The sequence below is a fragment of the Daktulosphaira vitifoliae genome, unplaced genomic scaffold, assembly GCF_025091365.1.
Source record: "Daktulosphaira vitifoliae isolate Bord-2020 unplaced genomic scaffold, ASM2509136v1 Scaffold_5, whole genome shotgun sequence".
NCBI lineage: Eukaryota > Metazoa > Arthropoda > Insecta > Hemiptera > Phylloxeridae > Daktulosphaira > Daktulosphaira vitifoliae.
In genome coordinates this window covers 29388759-29413741 of record NW_026099576.1, presented here as the reverse complement: position 1 = coordinate 29413741, position 24983 = coordinate 29388759, and the positions used below count along the sequence as shown (strand labels likewise).

The following is a 24983-nucleotide window of genomic DNA, read 5'->3' as shown; positions in this document are numbered from 1 at the left end:
AAATCTATACATTCGTTAACTACATTTACACCCTTAAGGTAAGAATTACCAATAAAATGTCCTTTGAGTGCTATTTTTACACTTTTGATGAAATAAAAAAAAATCTATAAATATACAGTAATATTACTTCCCAGCTTCTATATGTACCTAGGAGTCTCACTAAGTTGCACTGAATATATATTCTATATGGTTTAGATAAACTGTTTTATCTTTTATCAATAAATATAGTTGTTTTAATTTTGTATCTTTTTCTTGTCAACCACTCAATCACAAAATGAAATATAAGACAAAAAGTGTAAAATAAACAATACTTCTTTTGAAATTTTAACCATAAAATTATTTAATGTAAGACACATGTTTTACAAAAATATCATATCTTAAACATACTCATAAATTGTATTATTATTGATTCAAATGTGTTATATGAATTGATTACAAATTTAGGTAAGCAAAAATATACTAATGAAAATTAAAATAATATCAATAAAGTAGAAAAATGTGCTAATTAAATAGAATTTAAATAGTTAATTATAAAATAGTTAACTTAAAGTTGTTTGGAAGGATATATATTCAAAAACTTTACTTACCAAGTATCAGAAAAATTTAATATTTTTTTTTAGTACTATCACGGTAATTTGAAATATTTTAAAGATGAACATCAAATTGTATTTTGTAAGTATTTTATTTATTTTAATTAATAGATCATTCATCTCATGCTTAGACAGTAAGACATTCTCTAAAATCATAAGCAGCAAATATTGGTCACGTATTAGATTTCCGAGTGCTACATATCCATCATGTCCAAAACCTTTGAGGATTGAAAATGTATTATCTCAAAATTTTAAGTCTACAGAAGAAAATCTTTATGACATGGTGCATATCATGAGCTGCAAATATGCGGAGGTTTTTATTGTATATTTAAAGTTTTTAAAATTTATGGCGACCCAATGTGAAAGTTATAGTGGTGATAATTTTAAACTCTGCACTTCCACATTAACCAAACAAATTCGGCCTGCTGAACCTATGATCGTTGACTCGTTAAAAGTATTGAAAGTGTTAATGCCAAAACTTAACAATACTAAATTAATTAATATATTTGGCCCTAAAATAATGGAAAGGACAATTATGAAGTTTGGAACGGAACTTATAAGAGCTTTTGAAGAAATTGATATAACTGAAGTAATGGAAATAAATTATATAACTAAAGAATTATTATATGATTTTTATTATTATGAACGAAAATTTTGTTTTTATGATAAATCATATGTAAAATATGTTGATGATATTATTGAAAATATATTATACGTAAAGAACACTAAAGAAAAAATAAAATGTAGTGAAAAAACAACTCTTGAAAGATTAAATTATGTTTTATCAAAATTTAGAAATACTGTACCATTATACTATTCCAAACTTATAGGAAATAGTTTTTCGAGCTAAACATTTATTATAATATTTAATATTTCAATATTAAAATATATTTTAATTATATTTTGATATTTATTTACATATATATATTTTTTTCACACCTAATAATTGTTCAAAAGTAGTTACACCTGTAAACACTCATTTTGTAAAGTATAGTAGGGTAAAAATGTTATTTTATTATGAAAATGATTTTTTTTAATTTGATTAACTTAAAAAAAAAACAATAAATGTTATTCGTAAGCAAAATCAATTGTTTTTATTTAAATTTACACTTCTATTAGCTGTATTATAATTAAAATAATGCAAGTCATATTATTTTATTGTCTTATTTAGTTTGTAGAGATAATATTAACTTTAATCATAAATAAATGATGAAAATATTTAAGTAAATTTATTCAAATTCATTTTTTTGCTATCCTAGTATCCAACCGTGACGGGATTAATTTTCATATGTCCTTAATACATGTTGTACTATACCTTCAAACTGCTCTTTAAAAACTATAATAGTAATAAATGACAACTGTCGAGCAATAATAATACAATGTATTGAAAGTTATAATAAAAAAAAATACTTTTTTCATTGTACTTTAGGTTGTATTTAAAATAATTTTACGTATAATTTTAACTTGGCTAATCATAAAACACTCGTATTTGATATACGATAATGTTTCTAATTTTATGATAAAGATTAGAGATAATGATTTCTGTTTAAGCGCATTAAACGTTATTATTATCCATGGAAAAGAAATCGCGTACTGTTACCAGTAAGTAATGTAATAAGTGTTTAAATCTGTACTTTACATAATATGGACTGACATTTGATACCATAGTATATCATTGTATAAAAAATCAAAATTTAACAAATTTCAAAATGCTGTATAAACGTAACTACTGAATTAAAATAAGAGTATTTGGTATCAAAATTTTTCTTTAAAACTTACAGTTTACTATTTTTAGAGAGTTATTGGGAATATTTTAATGCGTCTAATAGCAGTCAATTTTATTATTTCAGTGATTGATATTAGGAAACTTTTAAACTTTTAAGCTTTATTTACTGCCTACAATCGACTTCCCGCTAAGGCAGTTATCTTGAACTTCCAGGGAAACCCAATGGTACTAGGAATATTATGGAATTATTTTTATTCTTAAAGTTTTTGGTTTAAAATCTTGGTTTTGTTTTAAGAGTAATTTTAAAAGATGAAAATGAAAATTAATACTGTAATTTAAAAAAAAAAGAAAAAATGATATAATTCCTGAAAAATTGATAATTTTTTGCGTTAAGGTAAGGAAGAAGAAGACAACTTTATATACGTGTTTGTACTTACAATTTTTTAAATCTTAAAGATATTGATACAAGTATAAAATGTGTTACAAATTAAACCGTTCTCTTCTACACGGTAATTATTATTATGATAACCACTCGTTTTCTTTTAAAATAACTTTTTTGAGAATTGAATTTTGACTTTTGTAAATTACAAATGTTTTTTCATTTATCTGTAAATATTTTTAATATCCCTCCCTTTCGTCTTATAACTTTAATTTTTCAAATAGCACCATACATAATTAACTAGTTCATTGAATAAATCTAATTAATTAAATGACAGATTCACTAATTTTGGGCCAGTATATCAGATGTTATTAGCTATTTTAAATATTGACTGATGATGTGGGACGGGTGCTGCTATTTATATCACTAGATATTTCACAGCTTCACTCTTCCTCGCGCATAAATTTAATAATATTAATAATGTCTGATATGTTAAATCAGAATTAATTATTGGCAAGTGATTTTCTTAATTAGATCATTATCTAATAAATAAGCTAGTTAATTATTTATAATTTCATCGAAAAAGAAAATTTAACATGCTTATAAGACATATAGGATGGACCTGATAATGATTTTATAACAGATAAAAATACAAATGTAACTAAAAAATGCAAGAAAAAAATGCAAGAAAAAAATGCAAGAAAAAAATGAGTTAAAAATTATAAAACAGGAGTAAATAATTAGAAGAAAATATTTCAAATTCTTTCATGAAGTATTTGTATTCAATAACAGACACTGAACGGGTATAGTATTTAAATATGCATTATAAATATTTTTTCATGTTGTATTGAAGTGTGTTTAAAATAAACTTTCAAAGTATCTATTACATATCAGTTTATTAAAAAAATCTATAAGATACTTTAACTTAATCATAATTTTTCAATAAATAATTATTATTTTTATTTAAACACATGATATTGAAACTTTTGAGGCATAAAAACCTTAGCAAAATTTAGGAACTAAACAACACTCCTTCTCCACGCAAGATATACAAATTTTAATAACTAATGTTATGACCTAATGTAATTAATAATCAAAATTATGCCATTATACCGCTATTATTTTTATAATTTACTATCTTTTAATTATAATTTAGTTTTAATCTATGTTTTTTGATGAAACAATTAATAATAACAAGTTCTTCTTTTTTAGTTTATCGGCCTATTTAGTACCATCGTTACCATCACAAAACCTCTTTATTTCTCTTTATTATATGCATCGTCAAAAATTAATTCTTCTTCTATATATTCTTTATCTTGAGCAATAATGTCCTCGCATCGGTCCCTTAGTCCCCCTAATGGAAGTTTTTTATTTACTATATTAACTAAAACTTCTTATTTCACAGATTATAAGCATACTTAAAAATTAAACTACTATAAAAAATAAGTTTTAACAAAAGCTGTTTCTCTTTATGCATTTTAATTAATGAAAATTACTTAATATAATATTAAGTATAATATTAATCTTAGTGACTATTTTTCTTTTCAAATATTTTTATAATTAGGTTTCATTTATGTAAAAATACCTAACGTAGTAAATCAGTTCCATGGTGATTAATAAATTTCTGAATAGTAATTATTACCGTTCATTTTTCAAATTTGTTAAATACAGATGAACGGATGTGATGTAGTGGATTTCATTTATTTGCCATATTAAATCTGATGTCAGCTGAACTGATTGCTATTGGTTTTCGTATGGGTGACCATACGGGAACTTTAACAATGATACACAAATTGACCCCTTAATTCATTAAACCATAATGAGGTCGTATAAGGTCAATAGACGGTTTAAAAATCATGTATAATCATTATAAGATTGTGCTGACTCTAACTAATTAGGATAGAGGATAAGTAGATTCTAATGATGACAGAAAGAGCGGTGAACAGACATAACAAAAGTTAAATCTAAAATTTAGTTATTTTGTTTCTAAAAATTAAATATTAACATCATTATTATAAATATTGACTTTTTCGTAATAAATTATTCCGTTTTACTATTGTAGAAACATTCATTTTTGATTTTATTTTATACAAATAAAAGCATTATGGCTCTTGAACCAATCGTGTTATATTTCTTTTAGTCAGTTGTTATACCAAAGAAAGGAATGTCGGTGTCTCATAAAGCAAATAATTAGTAATAATTTACAACTTTATTAAAGCTGTTCAAATTGTATACTAAATTTTTAAATTTTAAATTCAGATGAATAGATTATAAATAAATACTGGCACAATCATCAATTGTTCTCTATTTCTTTAACTCTCACACGTTTATTTATTTTTCGGTGAAATAGTAGAAAAAATTAAGTTACTTTATACATATATAGATTATCGGTTTTTATAAATTTAAAATATAAATTTTATTGTGCAATGCATTTTTTTTATTCTACGCGACATAGTACGTCTTATATAATGCGTTCAAAATTGGCTATTAATCTATGGATATTGTTTACATTTGTTCTATCAAGCAACTCAGAACGTACTCTGGACATTGATACATTAAATAAACTTCTTTCCACAGAAGGTTGGACGAAATTCGATGGTCCTAGAGTAAAAGTAGTAATTAAAAACATTGTAGTACCAGATTATTATGATATGAAAAAGGTATTATACCATACTAAAACAAATAATAATAAAGTAGAGGTAAATGAAAATAATTATAAAATTATAACATCTCAAATCTATTATCTATTAAACTGTAAATATGCTGAATTATTCGATATGTTAATAGTTTATCTAGATGGCATGGCACATGCTTGTAAAATCGAATGTTCTACATCCGATTCTAATCAAGTTCATAGCAAAGTTTGCATACAATCTTTAGTTAATTTAGTTCGGAAGGCTGACCGCTTGGTCACATGTTTGAGTGCAGTGCTGCAATTTTTTACCACTAATGCCAAATTAGATATATCTCCACTTAGTTCAATATTATACGATTTCAAGATCAACGCTATAGGCAATTTCGATTATGGTGATGAAGCTCAAGTTATTATAATAAAGCTCGAGATCTTTAAAAAAAAGACTTTGAATTATTTGCAGAACCAGTGTGAATATACTAGTAGGCTAAAATTGATTAATGAAATAAAAATTAAAGTGACTGATTCGACCTATTATAACTTATTAGATAAATTAGAGCATCGTCCTCAGGATATCGTTAGTAAATTTAAAGAAATTATAACAATATTTTATAATAGTTCATTGTCACATTATTATATAGAACTTGGATTGGACAAATTAATACAAATTAATAATTTTAATCTTTAACTAGAAGAATTAAACGTAAAAATAAAATTTAACTAAATGTAACTCTATCAAATTATTTTCAAAAAATTATTATAACAAATAAATTTTTTATATATAAATAAAAAAAAGCGTCTTAAAATGATAATAAATAAGCTTCTGTTCTAATAGAGTTTTTTATTCAGTGAATAATTATTGTGCATTAAATTATTATGTAAAAATATTACTAATTTGAATATAATAGAGCTCTACAGGGTTCGTTTTGACTTGGGCCAAATTCAACCAGATTAGTTTACGATTTGGATTGGTCCAGTCTTAAGATAAAATATTGGTCTGATTCAAGTTGGTCTAAAGTAAAAATATACTGTTTTTACGGTCCAAATTATTCTAATAAATATTAGAAAATTATAATATTTAATAAATATTAAAAAAAAAAGATAAAAATATGTATGAAATATTATTCTTACATTAAAAAAGATTATTTTCAAAACTATTCTCAAAAATTATCTTAAGAAATACTTCATTAAAATAGGTCATTAGGAAATTGTAGTTATATTTTATAAGTTATTTCTCGTAGTTTTTTATGTCTTCGTAGAATATTTTCAATAGACTTATTCATTTTTTGATATTTAATATAATGTTAAACACTAATAATATTATAGAATATTATATAGCGTACTTAAATATTTAATATTTCATGTTTTAGTTAGCTTTATTTGTCAACCAAACTAATCGTAATTTGCAAAATATTTATAACTTTTTCATTATAATTAGTTCAATAATTAAGTAATCAACTGCAATTCTTCTAAATTTTAGAGCTTTACATATTATTTTTCTTATGATTGTGTTTTTGTAAGTTATTTGTCGTGCTTAGTATAAAAAAATTGTTACTTTTGATTACCTTACAAAATTATACATTATGATTTTTTAAGAATAATATCTTCAACTTTTTGGTTATATAATAATTTTTCAAAAAAATTTACTGAAAAATGTTTGTTTTATTTTTGTACAACATCAAATTTAATGTAAAAAAAAGAATTGTTATTAAAAGTAACTTTTGAAAGTTAAATGAATATACTTTATAAGTTTTGACTGGACAATAACCAGTTTTTTAATATTAGTTTTTGAGTCAATATATTTTTTAGATATTGGGGAAAGAAGTGCATAACGTAGTAAACTTCTTATCTGTGTATTATGATAAAAATAAAAGCGCTAAACAGTGTTACAGTAATTTCTTTTTAAATTAACCTATATTATTAATTTTGATGATAATTTAAAATATTTTTACTTGTTGAAATAATGGAATAATGTAATTTATTTTATACAATAATAATATGAATAATAGCAAAATTTTTTTAAAATATAGTGTCTGTTCCTATTTTTGGGAAACGTCTGTTCATTGTACCGAATCCAAAGTATATAACCCTCTCAAAAGTATGCTTTAGTGTAAATTTAATAAAATAATACCCTGTTAAAAAAAAAATCATAATAAATATCGTAAATTTGGCTATCAAGTAAAAAACTTTGCACTTCTAAATATATCTCGAAAACATAAATTTGATAATTTGTTAACTTTTATTCGAAGTAAAACTGTATTTCTAACTTTGTTATACCTAATGATCTAAAGCTAAATAGATAAATTGTAAACACTTTTATACATGTTGGCAATATTAAATATAATAAAAACAAGTTAAAAGAATGTTTTACTTATATAGAATATACTAAAGTTCATTCTCGATAGTATTCTAGAAGAATATTTTCTTTGTAATTTTACATTACTAGTTAAGATTATTTATTATCATCATCATCATACATTAAAGGCAATGCCATGCCGTTGAAGACACTTCTCTCTGTTTAACGCCAATTTCTTCAGTGAAAGAAAAGACACACAGTTCATAAGTTCCAGGTTATTTTCAAAATACCATTTCCTTGGATGTCCTGTAGGTTTCCCAGTTATTTTTCCTTCGGAGATGTTGATTATAAAGTCATTGTGTCGGATTAACTTTATTTTTCTTTATTCAGACTCTTTCATTAGCAGTCTTTCTTCTCGTACTTCTTCAATCACTTTCTCGTTTTTTTTCTTGTCTATCCAATTTGTCTTTGTCATTTTTATTGATATCTATAACCCTAATATTTCTAGTTTGCTTCTGACTTTCTTATCAATTGTCCATTTTTCACTTTCATATGAAAGCACAATGTATATCATTAATAACTAACCAGTTATTTGAATGGTTATTAATAATTAATTATCTATAAATAAATTCTTTAAATTGCTTAAAATGTACTATAAAAATTTAATAATAAAACAATGAAATTTTATTCATTTTTATGATACTTATTTAACAAGGGGGTCATATCTAAAGAAACCTTTTGTTTGTTTCAAATAATGAAGTAAAAATTAGTATTTAGTGAATTATTAAATAAAATCAGTAATAGCTTTTTTATGTAAACCCTGAAATATCAATTTATTTTACTTTATTTGTATTCAAATAAGATTGAAAAATAAACAATTAACTTTTAATTAAAACTTTCATTCGAAAAATTGATTATTAATTAATTTTTAGCATCGATGCGAAGCTGAGAAAGTATGAATTTTACTATGATGTGTTTTTTTTTTTTTGTGACTGTTACCACCTTTTCTTAGCTCTCACCGAACCGATTTCTTTCAACGATACGTCTAAAGATTAAAATTCGTAACTAGTCGAAGACGTTACCCTCAAAAATTGAAAAAATTTCACTCATTTCCCGTAAATGGGGGAATCTTCAAAAAAATTATAAATTTAAAAATCGCTAATTTTCGAAATTTTTTCAATTTTTTTCACTTAAAACTGCCATAACTTTTTCAAAAATAACCAAATCAATATTTTTTTATAAATGCATGATGTCTTAACCTATCATTTGATATATTTTTTTATAAATCTTTCCCTATACCTGCCCACAGAAGGGCATTCAAAATGACAACTTTTTCACAAGAAATAACTTTTTCAACTTAACTTTTGAAAGTGTTCCAGAAATACTGACACTTTTATATATATCTTAAATTAAAGTTTATGTAATATGCTTTATCATGGAAAAAAAAATTTTGGACTTTATTTCGTCTTTACGGTGAAAACGGACATCAAAGTTAATAAAAAAAATACGATTTTTGTAAAATTTATTTTTTATATTTTTAACTTTATAACGCTATAACTTTTTGAAAAATGTATGGATCATTATAATTTTTTTAAGATAGGTACTATTTATATTTTTCTTTTATGCGACAAACTTTTTTTTTAAATCGGACTATTACCCTTTATATATTTATATATTATAAATATATATTTATATATATATATTTATACATTTATTCATATATTACACTACGAATTATAAAACTTGTATTCAGATATAAATGCGGAAATAGGAGATCATATAGCTTTTGGAATAATCCACCAATTTTTTAAAATTAAACAGTATCTACAGATTTGCGTCAAAGCGTTTTTTATGATAGTGATTTTAATCACTGTCAGATATCATCTATACTGGACTACTACTGAACTAGTAGTATCTATACTGAACTAGGCCTACTGTGCTGGGTTTTTTTTTATATGAAACTAAAATAATTTAAGGATTTTTATCATCTAATTGCTCAGATATATTTTGATTGATATAAAGCTATTTCGATAACCCTGTATTATCGAAATATCATAACCAATCTTCATCATTTTTAAGTGTTATTGCAAAAAAATTATTTTAAATAGAAATAGTTTTACTTATTTGATAAAATAATGATAATGAAAGAATATTTTTTTTCTTTTTCAAACACAAAAAACAAAACAAAATAAAGAATTCAAAATAAATTTAAAAGATAAACTTAAATTTAACATTTGAAAAATTAATAATAAAAGTTAATAATAATAATACAAATAATTATATAATTCCTTTATTAGAATAATTGTTCATTTATTGTATTAAAGTGAACACAATTCTCGTATTTAAAACAATTACATTTAAACTTGATTATACATATAATATATTAAACAATAATTTTACAATTGTAAAAATTAGTTATCATTCACCTTAGAAATAAAACAAAGTCAATAAAATGTATTTTGATGGTTTTTCATATTTCTAAAAGACGTTTTTAACAAAGTTAGACGGTATATTTTATCACATAATAGCAAAAATCATCATTATATTCCTTGTATATTTATGATGCCCAATGCATAAAATTATTAAAAAATAACAAGGTTATAAGAATTATAACTATTCAGAATTTTTTTTTAGCTTTTAAAACAAAAGGTTTTAGTACGGTCTCCATACGTCCATTTGTTTTAAATTAGTCTTAGTTGATACCGAGTCGTTAGTATTCTCGATGAAGGGAGAGGGCGCTTGGTTCATAAGATTAGACGGTGATTTTTTTTCGGTAGAAACTACTTCTTCATTGTTGTTGTTGTTTTGATTGACGACAGCGGCTGCCGCCGCCACTGCTGCAGCTGTTGACTCGTTGTCAAAAATCATAGTGTTTCGCAAATGATTGAGATATGGGTTTGGGTAGAGCTGTGAGTAAAGCCATTGAGTATGTGGCTGAAGAAGTGGTGCGTTGAGAAATAAGCTGAAAAGAGATGGTGCTAATGGTACGGGTTGAGTAATAGATGATGGAGTTCGCCGTCCAGAAGATGAAAGATCAGCTGAATCAACAGACGTTTGTTTTTTTGTAACATTTGATGTGGGAGGGGGGGGCTCCGAAATTTCTGCCGGCGTTTGATCCACATTACTTTTTACTGTAAGAAGCGGATCTGGTCTGCTGCTAGCATGACGCCTATGATGTCTCTTGTGGCTTGAGACTGTTGTCAAAAGACCTCTATGACCTCTTATACCTGTTCTATGACTTTTAACAGAAACTTCAGAGTTCACATTAACACTGATTGGACCCAAAGTATCTGCCCTTACAGGTTCTAATTATAAAATAGTTGTTATTATATAAATAAATAAGTAAAAACTACGCATGTAAAGTTTTTTAGGTTTTATTATGTAAACACTTGTACTACAAAATTACCAGACGTTTACCTGTACATATTTGAATTACAATTTTTCCGCAAAATATTTTATTAATTTAAGCATATTAAAAGTAAATAAACCGACTTAAAGTAATTGACGAAATTAAAATTATAATCTTTAACGTATTCAGGATTTTTCAATATGGCACTGATAAATATACCAAAATATTTTTATATATGATTATACCAATATCAAAAAAAATAATGTTGCAAAATTGCATTAAAATGCATTTTTTTTTTTTTTAATCAGACATGATACAATAATAATATGATAGAATTTGTTTAACTTTTTGAATATTAATATCAAATATTATTTTAAAAGAAATTCTTTACTTAATTATTTAAACGTATGAAATGTAGGTATTTGAATATTGAATAAATAACTATTTTGATAAAACTTACCTGAGTTAATCGCTGGCCGCTGTGGGTGAATCCCTTCGGTGTTAACTGTGGTGTTGGTGGTCCCGTTGTAAGGGAAAATGTTGGTGAAGTTCGAGTGTTGAAATGTTGATGGACCGCAATTGTTTGCCAAATACGGTGGGTATGCGGTCGGTGGCAAAGCCCTGGAAAGCGATGAACCCCACGAGTGAGCAAGTCCTAATGTAAAAAAAAAAACACAATTAATATTTGAAACGAAAAATCTGTTTTAAATTTAAGTCGTTTATTGAAAGGTAAATGTAACTTTTGTTGCAGTCTAATATCCAAAATCGAAAAATTCTTATAAACTTTTATACGTTATTCTTATAACTATTGAATAAAATGTTTTTATTATTATTTTATATAATGGACACTAGTTTAAAACGGTTTGTAATTATATACTCCAAGCAGACATGATAGAAAACAATAACAATTGAGTGGTTATTTTTCTTAAATATTTTTTTTTGCTGTACTCTAAATATATATATATACTGTCAATTTTATTTATTTCTTACACATTTTGCACATGAGCCACAAATGTGTCAATTAAATTAACTTCATCGATGATGCTTATATTAATCATTTCTTCGAAGATATGAGGATATGATAAAGTAAGAAATTTAGATTCATTAAATTAAAACTGTTTATAATTCAACCAACTTTTTATCGTTTTCCTTTTTTTTTTTTCGAGTTACGATAGGTTGCAAAAACAACTGTTATATATTGGCACATAGTGACCTTTGAGGTGTTCCCAATAATTTAATTATTTCTTTGTCTAATGATATTGGCTGCAAAAAGGGTTGTTATATGCACTTAGCAGCGTAAAAGGTCGCGAAAAAGCGTTAAGATAGTGTGTACCTCGTATAAGAAATGATATTTACCCCTATTTTAAAGAGGGAAAAGTAGGGAAGACCAACAGTTTAACTTTTACAAGCGTCAACATATAAAAGGGTTGCTCTGTTATAATGTAATGGAGAAAAGTGAGGAGGAATCCCTTTATTATGTTGACAGCGGCGGTACACCTTTTGTGCTAAGCTGTCGACAGCCCTTCGTGCTAATTAAATTGCCGTACACGAATGCCATCATATAATATATATAGTACTCGTTAGTTAGTTATTACAGTTTTTAATTGCTCTGCTGGGAAAAAGGCTTTGGACGGTTTTTACATAACTAGACTTTTTATTAGGACAATACATTTTTTGTATGTTGTGTTTTATGATTGATTGTATGTAACATATAAAGAGTAGCAAGGATGTTTCATATTGACGATCATGGAGTTTTTAAATGAGTTAATTTCGAATAAAAAGCTGCGTTATCCTTTAACAGAACGTTTCAAGGCTGATGCTAAACAGCAACTGTGGCAGATAAAATGTATTTGAAGTGTGGGACTGGTGAGCGCTGAAAAGCGCTCCAAACGGCAACAACAGCAGCGGCTATCGGAGGAAAGAAGAAGAAAATGAGACAAAAAGAAAATACGCGAGAAAACTTAGAGTGGGTTGTGGCGGTGACGTCAACGGTCGGTGGGTTGGTTCCTCTGGCTTGCGGCACACCCCATTGGCTCTCCGCAAAGCACACCGCACCGTCTGACCGACGACGACACCGACACCGACACCAACACCACCAAACCAAGGGCGCTGCGGACGCGTTAACCTACATTCCTTTTAAATGCCGCTGTCACCCGCTTCCAGCCAAGCCCACAGCCGACGCCGACTACGCCACTGTCGCTGCCACAGCTACCGCTGGTTTTCCACCAGCCCTCTGCGTCTACCCGCCGACACAACTTTACACTGGCAGAGTAACGGCGCAAAATAAGTTGCAACAGCTACCACCGCGGCCGTTATTTTAAATCTTGTTTTACGCTTCGTCTACTTTTAACGCGATTTATTAATCATTTTTTCTTAAAAACCATTTACCCTCTGTGCATTGGCTTAGAATGCTTAATTATGAACGATTTACATTTCAACTTAAGAAATCAACGATTCCGAGAATAAATTTAATTTTATATTGAAAAAATTTTTTTTTCTAATAACCTTTTTTCAATTCAAGAAGAGACACATTGTCGTTTCTGCTTCGATGGAGGTCTCGATTTAAGGGCAAACATCATGGTATATAATTGGTATATTACAAAAAATAAAAATTCTAATGATAACTATTTACAGGAATACAGCATAAGAGTTATTTTAAGTATTACCTTTATATAAATATTAGTTTATTGATCATGCACACAAAAAATTATACAGAACTTATTGACGCTAACTACGTGATTTTCAAATATAATTACTTATAAATAGCATGATTTATTAAAATTTAAACAAATTTATGATTATAACAATATTTATTACCTTAAACGTAATCAGTAAAATAAAATTATTTGCCATATATTCTACATAAATTCATTTGAAATAAGCGATAAATTAGAGTAAAAATAGAAAACATAATTTCTAAATAAGTTTTTTCTTAACATTATTTTACATTTTATAAAAAATGAAAAAGCTTCCTATTATAATAACCAATAAAAAATGTATTTTATAGTTTTTTTTAAAGACTACCAAATATACCTAATTGAAAAAAACAAAAAAATACAAAACTTTTTTTATGAAACTTATTTTAAACTATATGCGCCGTTCTATTTTGCAACCAAAATAAGTTTTGTGTTCCATGTTGTTAGTGAATGTTATGTGTCAATTAAAACTTTTTACCCTCTTTTTTTCCCTTTAATTTTCAACTCATTTATAAGTTAAAAATACATTTGTTAGTTTGTTAAAAAATTTGAAATTGATTTCTATCGTAATAAATAAGAAAGTATATTTGTAAATGAGCAAAATAAATAAAAGCACATTTAAAATAAATTTTTTTAATAGTTTATATTGTATTTTTAGATAATTATCATTTTTGTGGTTTTATTATTTGAGATTCTCATAAACATATTCGAAAAAGATCATAAAAAACGATTCCGATTTAGTTAATAACTTGTTAACTGTTTATAACTAATTGTATAACTCTTAATGATAATGTTGCACATCTATGCTATAAATTGTTCGACAAGATCATGTTAAGATTAAATGGTTTATAGGGTTCCTCTTAATTTCAGTTTCTCGTGCATAACAGGTTATAGTCGGACAAAGACTAATTTGGCCGAAATTCTCCTCTTTCAAAATTATATAAATTCAAATAACTCGTCGACTTTTGGCCTTTAATTAAACCAACCAAGTAAAGTTTTATGTAAACCGTAGCTTGGGATGTGGTATGAGCTTTGTGGTGATTTCATTGGTTAGCATTTCGTGGTAAGTGTCGGTGGTGCTTTGCGTGTTACACTATACTAAACGACTTGGTTAACCCGTTTGTTTAACAATTAGTGTTACAACATTTTTAGATAATAATTTATTTTAATAGTACTTTATCTATGACATATTACAATCTATAGATTACTTAAATATTTGTATAAAAACAAATAAAATTAATAGTGTTTAGCATAGAGTGGACGTATAATATAGCATCAGTTTAAGTAACTTTTGAGAACCCTTAGAGTAACTGTTCATAGAACTCTGATCGTTTATCTGAGTTAGAGGATATAATCCAAATGTGGAATATATATATTATGAAATACTATATTTTTTTATGTTAAATGATAACAAATTATTGATAATCGTATCATATGATTGACAAATGCTTTCCTTGTTTTCACAGAAACTACTAGCTAGTGGATAAATATTTAATAAAATAAAATAGCATCAAAATAACATATTAGTTACCTCTTCCAAATTCAGACCGTCTCCTCTACTTAAATAATAAATTTCTAATATAAGGTTTTTAGAGATGCTTTTGAAAAAAAACTCATTAAAATATAACTAAAATTTTCTCTTTACAATTATGAATTTTCCAATAATCATAATTATTTTTCCATGATGATTAGATTAAATTCGGACTAAACTGATATTTATCGTAAATTTCATAGAGCTTATATACTAAAAACACATGTAATATACTTTTTTATCATACGCTAATTAGAAATAAGTTATTTGAGTATTTTAATGGAGTCATATCCAATTGAATAGTATGAATCAATTTCCAATAATTTGCAAGACCTGATTATCTTGTTCTTCTTTGGCAAATGTACCAGAATAAAACTTAGTAAACATGTTATCACGTACGACGACAACACCCATAAATACACAGCCCGTTATTATCTGTACATAATATGTATACAAGACAAGGTGGAAATTAGATTTGTAGTTGACTTGGTTAAACGCTTGCTACCGTTACGAGGGTGTGTACCCTTCCTCTTTTGAATTTTCGCCTTATAATAACACATACTCATTCACGGGTGAACTTATTTACACGATCTCGAACGGTTGTCATAACCCTAAACTACTGCTTTGGATAGAGAGTAAAGGAGAAAAACTTTTTTCCTTTTCAATAAACGAGGTTCCAAAATAATGATAATGCATACGAATGCTAAAATATTATTATTATAAAATGTCGTCGACTTGGAATATTGTTTTGACACCGACGTAAAATGTGGTGTTAGTTATTTGTCACCATTGTGGAGAAGGAAAGTGAAAAAGAAAAAGAGACTAAAGTTTCGAACACATGAGAGTCATTGTAGCAAGGTGCTGAGTACAGATAAAATATGATTGCAGCAACTTATGGCTTTTATTTATATTATAAACTTTCTTCTTACCACCTGTGAATAATTTTGTTTTCTTTAAACAAAATATATTGTGTCAACTCAACGAAGCTATTGGTCTCAGTATCATCATTAAAACATGATAATTCCCATACGTGATACATTTATTTTAAATTATTTTATTAGATGTATAAAAAGAAGTTTAAATACTTAAATGGTATTATGGGCTAAATATTATTCTAGATAATTTTTCATCATAACATATATATATTTTAAATTCACGAATATTTCACAAAGTATATAAATTATATTATAAATACCAATATAAAAAACTCATTTCATAATAAAATTTTACAAAAATATTACAAGAGATAAAAAAATTATTAAAATTTTTCCTTTTAATTAAATTGATTAGATTCTTATATTATGTTCTAATATTTCTAAGCTACTTTCAGCGATATCTGTCGGTAGTTGTTCTATTTTACTACCACAATATAAAGGATTCTACAAATAACTTAATTTCCCGTTAGATTTCGCCAAACCGCGTGGTTCCCTTAAGTTCTCAAATGTTGTGTTTACTACATAGCAAAGTGTTCAATAAAACCCATTATTCCTATTCAAGTTTCAATAAAATTAAATTTCATCGGACTTAAATAAATTTAATTAAGACGTCGTAATTTTATCATAGCAAACATTACATTGAAGACTAGTTAATTTGAAAAACACAAATTTATTTAATACTTTTATTATTAATTGAAAATTAATAATGTATTTCAACCAAATTTTCTTAATATATATTTGTATAAATAAAAAAAAGTACTTTAACTACTACGATTTGTACTTACAGTTGTTGTTAACTGTAAATCTTGCCATAAATTCAAAAATTTTTTTTTATATATGAATAATTAGAACTTTTGTATATGGGAATATTAAAATTTATAATTTTCAGTATTCTTACATAGAATAGTCTATAGAATTTAATATATTTACGTTTCGTTAATGGATTATTCACTTATAATTAATTACACTGATTTTTTCTTTTGTTCAGAATTTAAACACACTATTATGATAATATCATAGAAACAAAATTTAATTAAATTATTTATATTTTCATGAAGTTCTTTAATGTAGATTGCTTTAATTTATAATTTTAGTAATTTTCAAATGCCAAAAAATTTTTTTTTCAACTACGCAAAAAAATGTTAAAATTTCACAAACAATGTCTACTACATTTTAAATTATAGTATGCTGAACATACAAGGTGACAGACAAAAATAAAAAAATTATCCTAGTTATATTAATACTTTTTCAGCTTCGCTGAAATAAGCTACGTGATTTAAATTAAATAATTATAAAGTGGATCTATTAAAACAAAAATTTAATAAAGAAAGTAGTCTTAATTATGGATTTTCACACTAAACCTATTTATTCATATTATTAGATGGTAAATATTTATTTATTTGATGATCTGTAAAGTACATGAATTTTGATTTTAACTATTTTCAACATTCTCCTTTAAATGTTGCTTTTAATTTTATTTGTATATATGTAACTCTATTCATATTTCTAGAAAATTAAAAAAATTTGATTTAATCAATCTATTTATATTAGTTAATGGATAATAAAATCTGAAATCGAATTATGTGGTATATTAAATTTGTAATCTTAGCTTATAATTAGTATAATGTTAATGGGGTTCTTCTACAGGGTGTTCAGTAAGTTTCATTGTTTGTAACAATGAGAACAATAGATACCCGTTTCCTGACTTAATGAACACTCTGTATATTATTACCGTACATTTTAGAAGCTATTAAAGTAAACAAGAATTCCTACTTTTAATATTTTTTAATTATAATACTTTTGAGAAAGAAAAATTTTCATGAAATTATTTTTAAAATTAAGAAGAAATCTAATGGAGTTTGTTATAAAGTAATGTTGAATAATCTGGCTTTTTAAAAAAATATTATCGTTGGATATTTTTAAAAAGAATATTAACAACATGTCTATAAAAACTTATTAACAACAGTTTAGGTAAAAAAATTCTGTGTATACAGTGATAATTGTGTCGTTGACCTCCAATTTTTCCTAAAATAATAATAGTTAAATTTTTTTTTTTGTTTAGTATTATTTTTATTTTTAATTATAAGTATTGGTTGAATATTTTTTATGTCATACCTTCCTTTCTTATAAAAATGTTGTTACTTCTAATAGGAATTGAGGTTCGAGGGTTCAACAAAAATATCATAAATTAAACTATTGATTAGATTTAAATGTATAATTGTCAAAAGTATTATAGTATAACAAGACAGTATATTATACTGTGTTTTGTAAAAAGAGCCAGTTATCAAGCACCATACTCCTTGATATTTTTTTGTATACAAAAGTTTGTCTATTTTTCCATTTACCTTATTTAATCACTTATTGAGTTAAATTAATTGCTTAATTATTTGTAAATTATAATAATTTATTGCTTAATGCTCAACTTTTTGGTAAAATATAAGTTACCAACAAAATAACAATTTTATCTTGCCATGTTTATTATTAAAAAAAAATTGCGTTTTTATTGATTCAAATAAAAGGAATTTTTTTTTAGTTAATATATTTTCTTTTACATATAGGATATTAAATAAAACAAACAGAATTTTCTTTTATCGCATTAATAATGAACGCATATGGACTTAATTTTTACGATTAAGCAAGAATACATCTCGACTAATTTTGCCAATCATCTGCCACTTTTTTGATAATTGTTGAGTTTTCATTTTTGTTCTAAATTTCGTTGTTCACTTTTTATTTATGTCATTATTTTCATAATGTATTATTACATATTTATAATAATTTTTTTTGATAACAAGATACCTTGGCTATTTAAGTAATTTCTGGAATATTTTTAGAGTATGTAGACTGTTTAATTATTTACATAAATTAACTGATCACAGTGATAGATAATGTTTATAATAATTTTACAATTTACTTAACTAAATACATCCATTATTATTGTTATTATTTTTATAACATTCTATATATATATATATATTATTGATCAGCAATCTATAATATCTTAGCATTTTTAAATGTAGACTATGCAGGTTATATTATTTTTATCATTATGTATTTTTTTGCTACATTATTACTCTCAAACAGTTGTAAAAATATTCATATATCTTGAAATTTTGGTTCAAGACTTGTTATAGACTATTCATTATCTCAGTAGAATCCCGGGCTAATTGAATATATAAACATATTATGTTCCCATTAGAAAATAATTAAGTAGATACCCTTATAAGAGTTTAGGCATAAACCAAAAAAATATCTAATCACTTCAACAATTGAGAAAAAATATTTCAAAACCAAAACAAAATTATTATTTTATACGAAATTTAGAGGTTAACCATAATTTAATTACTCTATGCATAATCTTGTTATCTGATTTAAAGCTATCTTTAATAATTCAAATAATTAATTAAAAATTTTAGTACAAAATTTTTTTGTACAATTGTAATCCTAAATGAAATAATATTGTTAATAAATGTATTTTGATTTAGAATAAAAAAAATTGTAGACTAACGTCATTATGTTAAATTTTTTTTCCAATTTACTATTTTTTTAGATTATGTTAAAGTCAGCTATATTTTTAAATTCTTGTTTGTCGCCAATAAATATGATATAATGCATGTATTTCTATTAAGTGTGTACAATGACGTGATATATATGAAAAAATGTTCAAGTTAATATAATATTTAAATTGCTTCTTTGGAAAAAGTCGTTTAAGCATATTTGAACAAAAATTGATATTTTTAGTAAAATTGTTTGGATAGACATATTAATCAAAAACGTGTTATTTGCAAATACTTTATCGATTTTTAAATAATATACATTTTTATTAATATAATATTAACAGTTTGAAAAGTTTTAGATTCTCTATATCTTTTAAAAATAGTGTTGTAATTTAAATGATATTCAATGTTCTTGGTATATTTCTTAGATTACTGCCAATAATTCAGCAAACAATATAAATAAAATAATATTTCATTTATTTACCTGATAATTTTAATGGTAGTTCAGCTATTCTATTCGGGTCTAATGGTGTGTTAAAGGGAAATGGTCTAGGTCCAAAATGGAAAGGATGAAATCCTTGATTCCCTGTAAATGAATTGAATAATAGGCCTAATACCTAATTTAATTTGATCAAATTTATCAAGTGAGTTATAGGCATTAATTAACTTACTGGTTTTTGATCTAGGCTCTCTGGGACCATCAACTGTTACTTTAATTGCTTTTGAGTATGTTGCAACTTGTGGTGGGCAGGAATTTAACATTATTGTAAGTGTGAAACTTTTGCCTAAAACATAATTGATAGGTATCGATTAATTAGTTTTACAAGCTTTATGAAAATGTTATTATCAATTTTATTATTATATATCATTTATTTTTTACTAGTTACAGGTAAAATTATGAATATATTACGTTACTTTTCAAGTATTGTATTATTTACTAATCAAAGTTGTAGTAATTAAGTTATGCTATTAGGTATTTAATGAAAAAATATCAAATCGACATTTTTTGGTTGTACCCAAAAACTTATTAAGTTTGCAATAATATGATCTGTCAAGGCTTAAAAACTTTTAGAATAAAGCAAGGATTTGAACGGCTCTAAGAGATAATATCGGTTAATAAGACCGTTTTACTTATCATAGCGGTAATTCAATAAGACAATAAAGGCGCCGCACATTTTTGGATTACACCACCAGACAGTCTTACCGTGTAATGCATATTATATAAGCTTATTTAGACAATAAACCGTCTGCTTTGGTATAGCGGGTGAGATTTAAAACGATTTTTTTAACCCACGGTGATGTAGTTGAGCTGTTTTTTATTCGCCCTTGGGTAACTGGGATTTCACTGGGGACATTCGTTAACAGAAAAAAGGGATAATGTCGGCTTCTAAAAACGATGCAATAGGGGTGGGGTGGGAGATTCCTCTGTCGTCGTTACAATTTACTTCGGGTCTTGTAGGCCAATTTGTCATCATTGCTTGTAGTGAAGGGAGGTTTCCTAGAGGAAAAATACCTTCCTCTGCTGTTGCGTAGGGGAATGACTGCCTCTTTTTTTACTCTATTTTCATTCTGTCATCTGATATTATTAAACCCCAGAACGTTTAAGTTTCGACTGCCTTAGCCGTTGTATTTATTGCTCTTTGATCTCGCACACGCTGACTACTGTATTTTACATCACTAATATTTTATTATTACTCGCCCAAGGCCTCTTGCTGACGTTATTAATAAGCTTTTTCCTTACTCAGCCTGCGTATCCAATATAAACGGGTTTTTAAGAGCTCTAACTATGGTCACAATTTGTTAAACACTCAGTTATTATTATCTAAAGCGCAAAATATTCATTTTCATAGTAAATAATTTTATTGAGGCTAATTTTTAAATTTCAATAAAACATTTAAAAAATAAAATAGTTTTTAAAATTTTAAATTATTTTGAAGATAGAAATTACCAACCAGCACCTTATAAATATATTTTAAAGTTAATTAAATCATTTTTTTTTGTCAAATTGTTTAATTTTTCAACAGATTATTTTTTTTAATAACATACCTTCTAAAATATTTTAGTACAAAAATGTATAAAATATTAACTATTATCATACTAATCATAAAAATAAATAAATAAAATGTATCTTGTAGCATTTAAGTGAAGAATTTGCCTATCTGGATTGCCGTATAGTTTATTAAAAGTGTACAGGTTGGAATTCATATTAAATGTTCATACTTAAATAAAAATTTATTAAACGCAACAATATGGGTAATATTTTTTTTAATCATATTTCATACTAAAAAATGTATTCAAGACAAATTTTATATTAGTTTTAAGTATTGAATTGACATTTTAGTAACGTAACAAAACTAATAAACATTAATAAATAAGTATTGAGTACTTTCATCTATTTTCAATTTAATATTTCATTATTATAGGTGTTTTTGAAATATAACTGATTGTAATTGTTGTCATTAAATTTATCATTTGTTTAATTTTTTTTTTGTAAAATTAATTATTAATTTCATTGTACTATTAATAGTATACTATTTTGCAGGACCATTTATTAGGATTGGTACAGAGGGTCAACAGGCCCCCGAAAATTCTTATGGTCGAATTTCAATATTAAAGAACAATTACTAACAACGTCAACATAAGGTCGACGATGAAAACAATTATTTTTATTCTAATATTGGTAGTTATGTTTTATATGATATTTTATATTCTTAATTTTTATTTTAGATTATCATAATAAGTTCGACGAAAGCTTAGAAAAAAAATGTTGATCATTTTTTTTGCTCATAAATATTATTTAAAGGTTGATTCCTACGCCAAAATAATAAATACGGTCCTGCCAATTTGTAAAAGTAATTTTGGTGTTAAAGTTATCCAGGCATGTATTAAGGTCTCAGAAGGCCACTGCTTGCTGATCAACAAGTTATACATACCTCTACCACTTCTGCCGACAAATCGCAAATCGTTAAACTTGGCCACTTGGTTTTTCATTAAGGCCGTACAATTTCGAAGCTCTGCACAAAAATTTTCATCGTTTCCAGCACGAATAGTGACTGGTGTACCATCTGGTATTTCACCCAAAGCTACTACCTTAAAGGCTACTGGAAGCGTTTTATTGGACCTCCAGTGTGTGGGCAATACAGTACATACTACATGTGGACAGCCCGTGCGGACCAGTTCACCCGGGTGCTCGGCTAACAGACTATCAAGCGTCCGTTCTGCTAGCACATCTGCCTTTAAAAACCCATCCCGGTTGCGCATGGACTCGGATAGGTGCATTGTTTGTAGACAACCAATGATTGCCCTATATATTACGTTTGGAAATCACGTGTATTTAATTAATTATACTCAGTAATAAACGAGTTAATTTGTAGCTATCGAAAAAATATCGAATTTTTCAAACACAAGTCACGCGATCGGCACGTTAGCTGAGGCGACCGAGAGGATGATGAGTGTGTCAAGGACAGGCGGACAGACGCGACTGACTGTTAAAAAAGTGTTTTTTTCGCGGCGAGTACTTTGGTCGGAGGTTGCGGCTGCAGAGCTTTGGTTTACCGTGGGCCGGCGGTAAGAAGGTATATTCGCCGACTATGGGCGGAGTTTGTGTCTGCGGAAGACCGCTGGACCCGCGAAAAGCGGTGAGTAAAAGGGTGTAAGGTGGGTGAGGTGGAAATCGGGGATATAAGAAACGGAAGAAAGGGAAGAAGGGCAAAAGAAAGAAAGGCGGGAGAAAAGAAAACGGGGAGCGTTCAAAGAATGCCACTGAAGAAAAAGAAGAAAATATCGTCATACAAAAGAGGCTAGGGTCCCCGTTGGTAGTGATAGCAATGCTCGTGCTGTGGTAGTGGTGGTGGTGTCAAGGGGAACAACTGGTGTGTTGAGGAGGTGCAGGCGGTATACCATTCTGACGCATGCTTAGCGACCGAAGCCTGTTGATGACGGTGCCCCGAGAGCTCGTAACGTTTCAATTACCTTCTATTCTTTGGCCGTCGTTTACTCTTTGGACAATGTTGATCTGAGAAGTATTTTATTTTTTATTTTTTCTCACTATTGCACTGCCAGACAACATAATAATTATTTAAAATTATTGTACAATACAAGTTTAATAAAAACATTTTAAAAATTCATCTAATATTTTATGACATAAGCAACAAAAAATGATAATCTATTTATGTTGCTCTTATATAATGAAAAATATTCGAATTTTCAAAAACTATGAATATACTAAATTATTCTGCTAAATATTTTTATCATAGGTACTAATGTTCTATTTAATTATTCACATAAAAACTGAAATACTACGAGTAACTTAAATCTAAAATAAAATAAAAGTAACCATCCATTTTTTATGTATGTAACACTACTGAAAATAGTATGGTATTTACGACAAAAAATTATTTTTATATAAAATATACTTTATAAAACTATCACTAAAATTATCAGCTCTTAACAAAGTATCATGTTTTCATCTTTTATTTTTTTCTACTTTCATCGAGTCTATATAATCTGGTAAATTAGGATCAGTAGCAAATCAGGTAATCAAAAACTAATCCTACAGTTAACAAAACATCTTTATTTGATATCTCAACATAAAATAAAAACAATTGAAAATTCGATAAATATAAATTTTAAAAAGTTAATATAGTTTATATTTGATTTGTTCGTGAAATTAATTATAATGATTTAAATAAACAAAAAACTTGTTAGTATGAATCAAATTTCATACTTTTATTTTTAAAGATACATGAAAAATCTAGAAAAATACCAAAACATAAATAATAAGGAGTAAATAATAGTAAAAACGATGCACAGTAACATAGCAATAACCAAAATAATAAATACTGTAAAAATCATTCTCCATGGAAGTGGTGCTGATTTTCTCTAAATAAAATAATAATTTTATGTTAACTGATAATTTGTAAATTTCAATAAATACAGTGAATCAAATATCGATGAATATTCTATTTCTTATAAATCTTGATTATGATGAAAAACTGGTCATAAGTTATTGATTCATGAGTAAAAATTTTAAATTTGTAACTTAAAAGATAATAAGAAAAATCATATTCCTTACTTCTAAAAATATGTTGCTTAAAAAACTGAAAGTGTTTTTTCTATTTATATTAGTTTATTAGATAACCACAGAAACTACATCTATATATTTCATATATTAAAGAAATATAATTAAATAATTATCGTATATTGTTTCATTATAAATTATGAAACATATTTCAAACTATAATAATAATAATTATTTATTTTTTAATTGAATAATCAAAGTAAGATTTTATCAAAGAATAAAATTGTTAAAATTCAATATCTTTTTAATTTATTTGATAAAATTTTAAAATA

The 24983-nt window shown here is 26.2% G+C and overlaps 1 protein-coding gene across 2 annotated transcripts; it reads right to left on the bottom strand.

Annotated features, from left to right (window-relative positions):
• Positions 1–9966: 9966 nt before the first annotated feature.
• On the bottom strand, positions 9967–23144 carry LOC126907774 (runt-related transcription factor 1). Of its 2 annotated transcripts, none has more exons than XM_050689360.1 (5): positions 22565–23144; positions 20303–20416; positions 20116–20241; positions 11433–11627; positions 9967–10928 (listed from the first exon to the last, which is right to left on the bottom strand). In XM_050689360.1, the coding sequence occupies exons 1-5, from the start codon at positions 22908–22910 to the stop codon at positions 10276–10278; spliced, it is 1434 nt and encodes a 477-aa protein (XP_050545317.1). In that variant the 5' UTR covers positions 22911–23144; the 3' UTR covers positions 9967–10275. The 2 variants fall into 2 exon arrangements, with proteins under 2 accessions (XP_050545317.1, XP_050545319.1); XM_050689362.1 differs by having other exon boundaries at positions 20116–20217; positions 22565–23143.
• Between the last annotated feature and the right edge of the window lie 1839 nt (positions 23145–24983).

Coding starts and splice junctions, on each gene's coding strand:
- LOC126907774 (XM_050689360.1), bottom strand. CDS start 22,910: ATGCACCTATCCGAGTCCATGCGCAACCGGGATGGGTTTTTAAAGGCA. Junction 20,417..22,564: donor TGTCGGCAGAAGTGGTAGAG/GTATGTATAACT, acceptor ATTATGTTTTAG/GCAAAAGTTTCACACTTACA. Junction 10,929..11,432: donor GCGGCCAGCGATTAACTCAG/GTAAGTTTTATC, acceptor TTTTATAATTAG/AACCTGTAAGGGCAGATACT.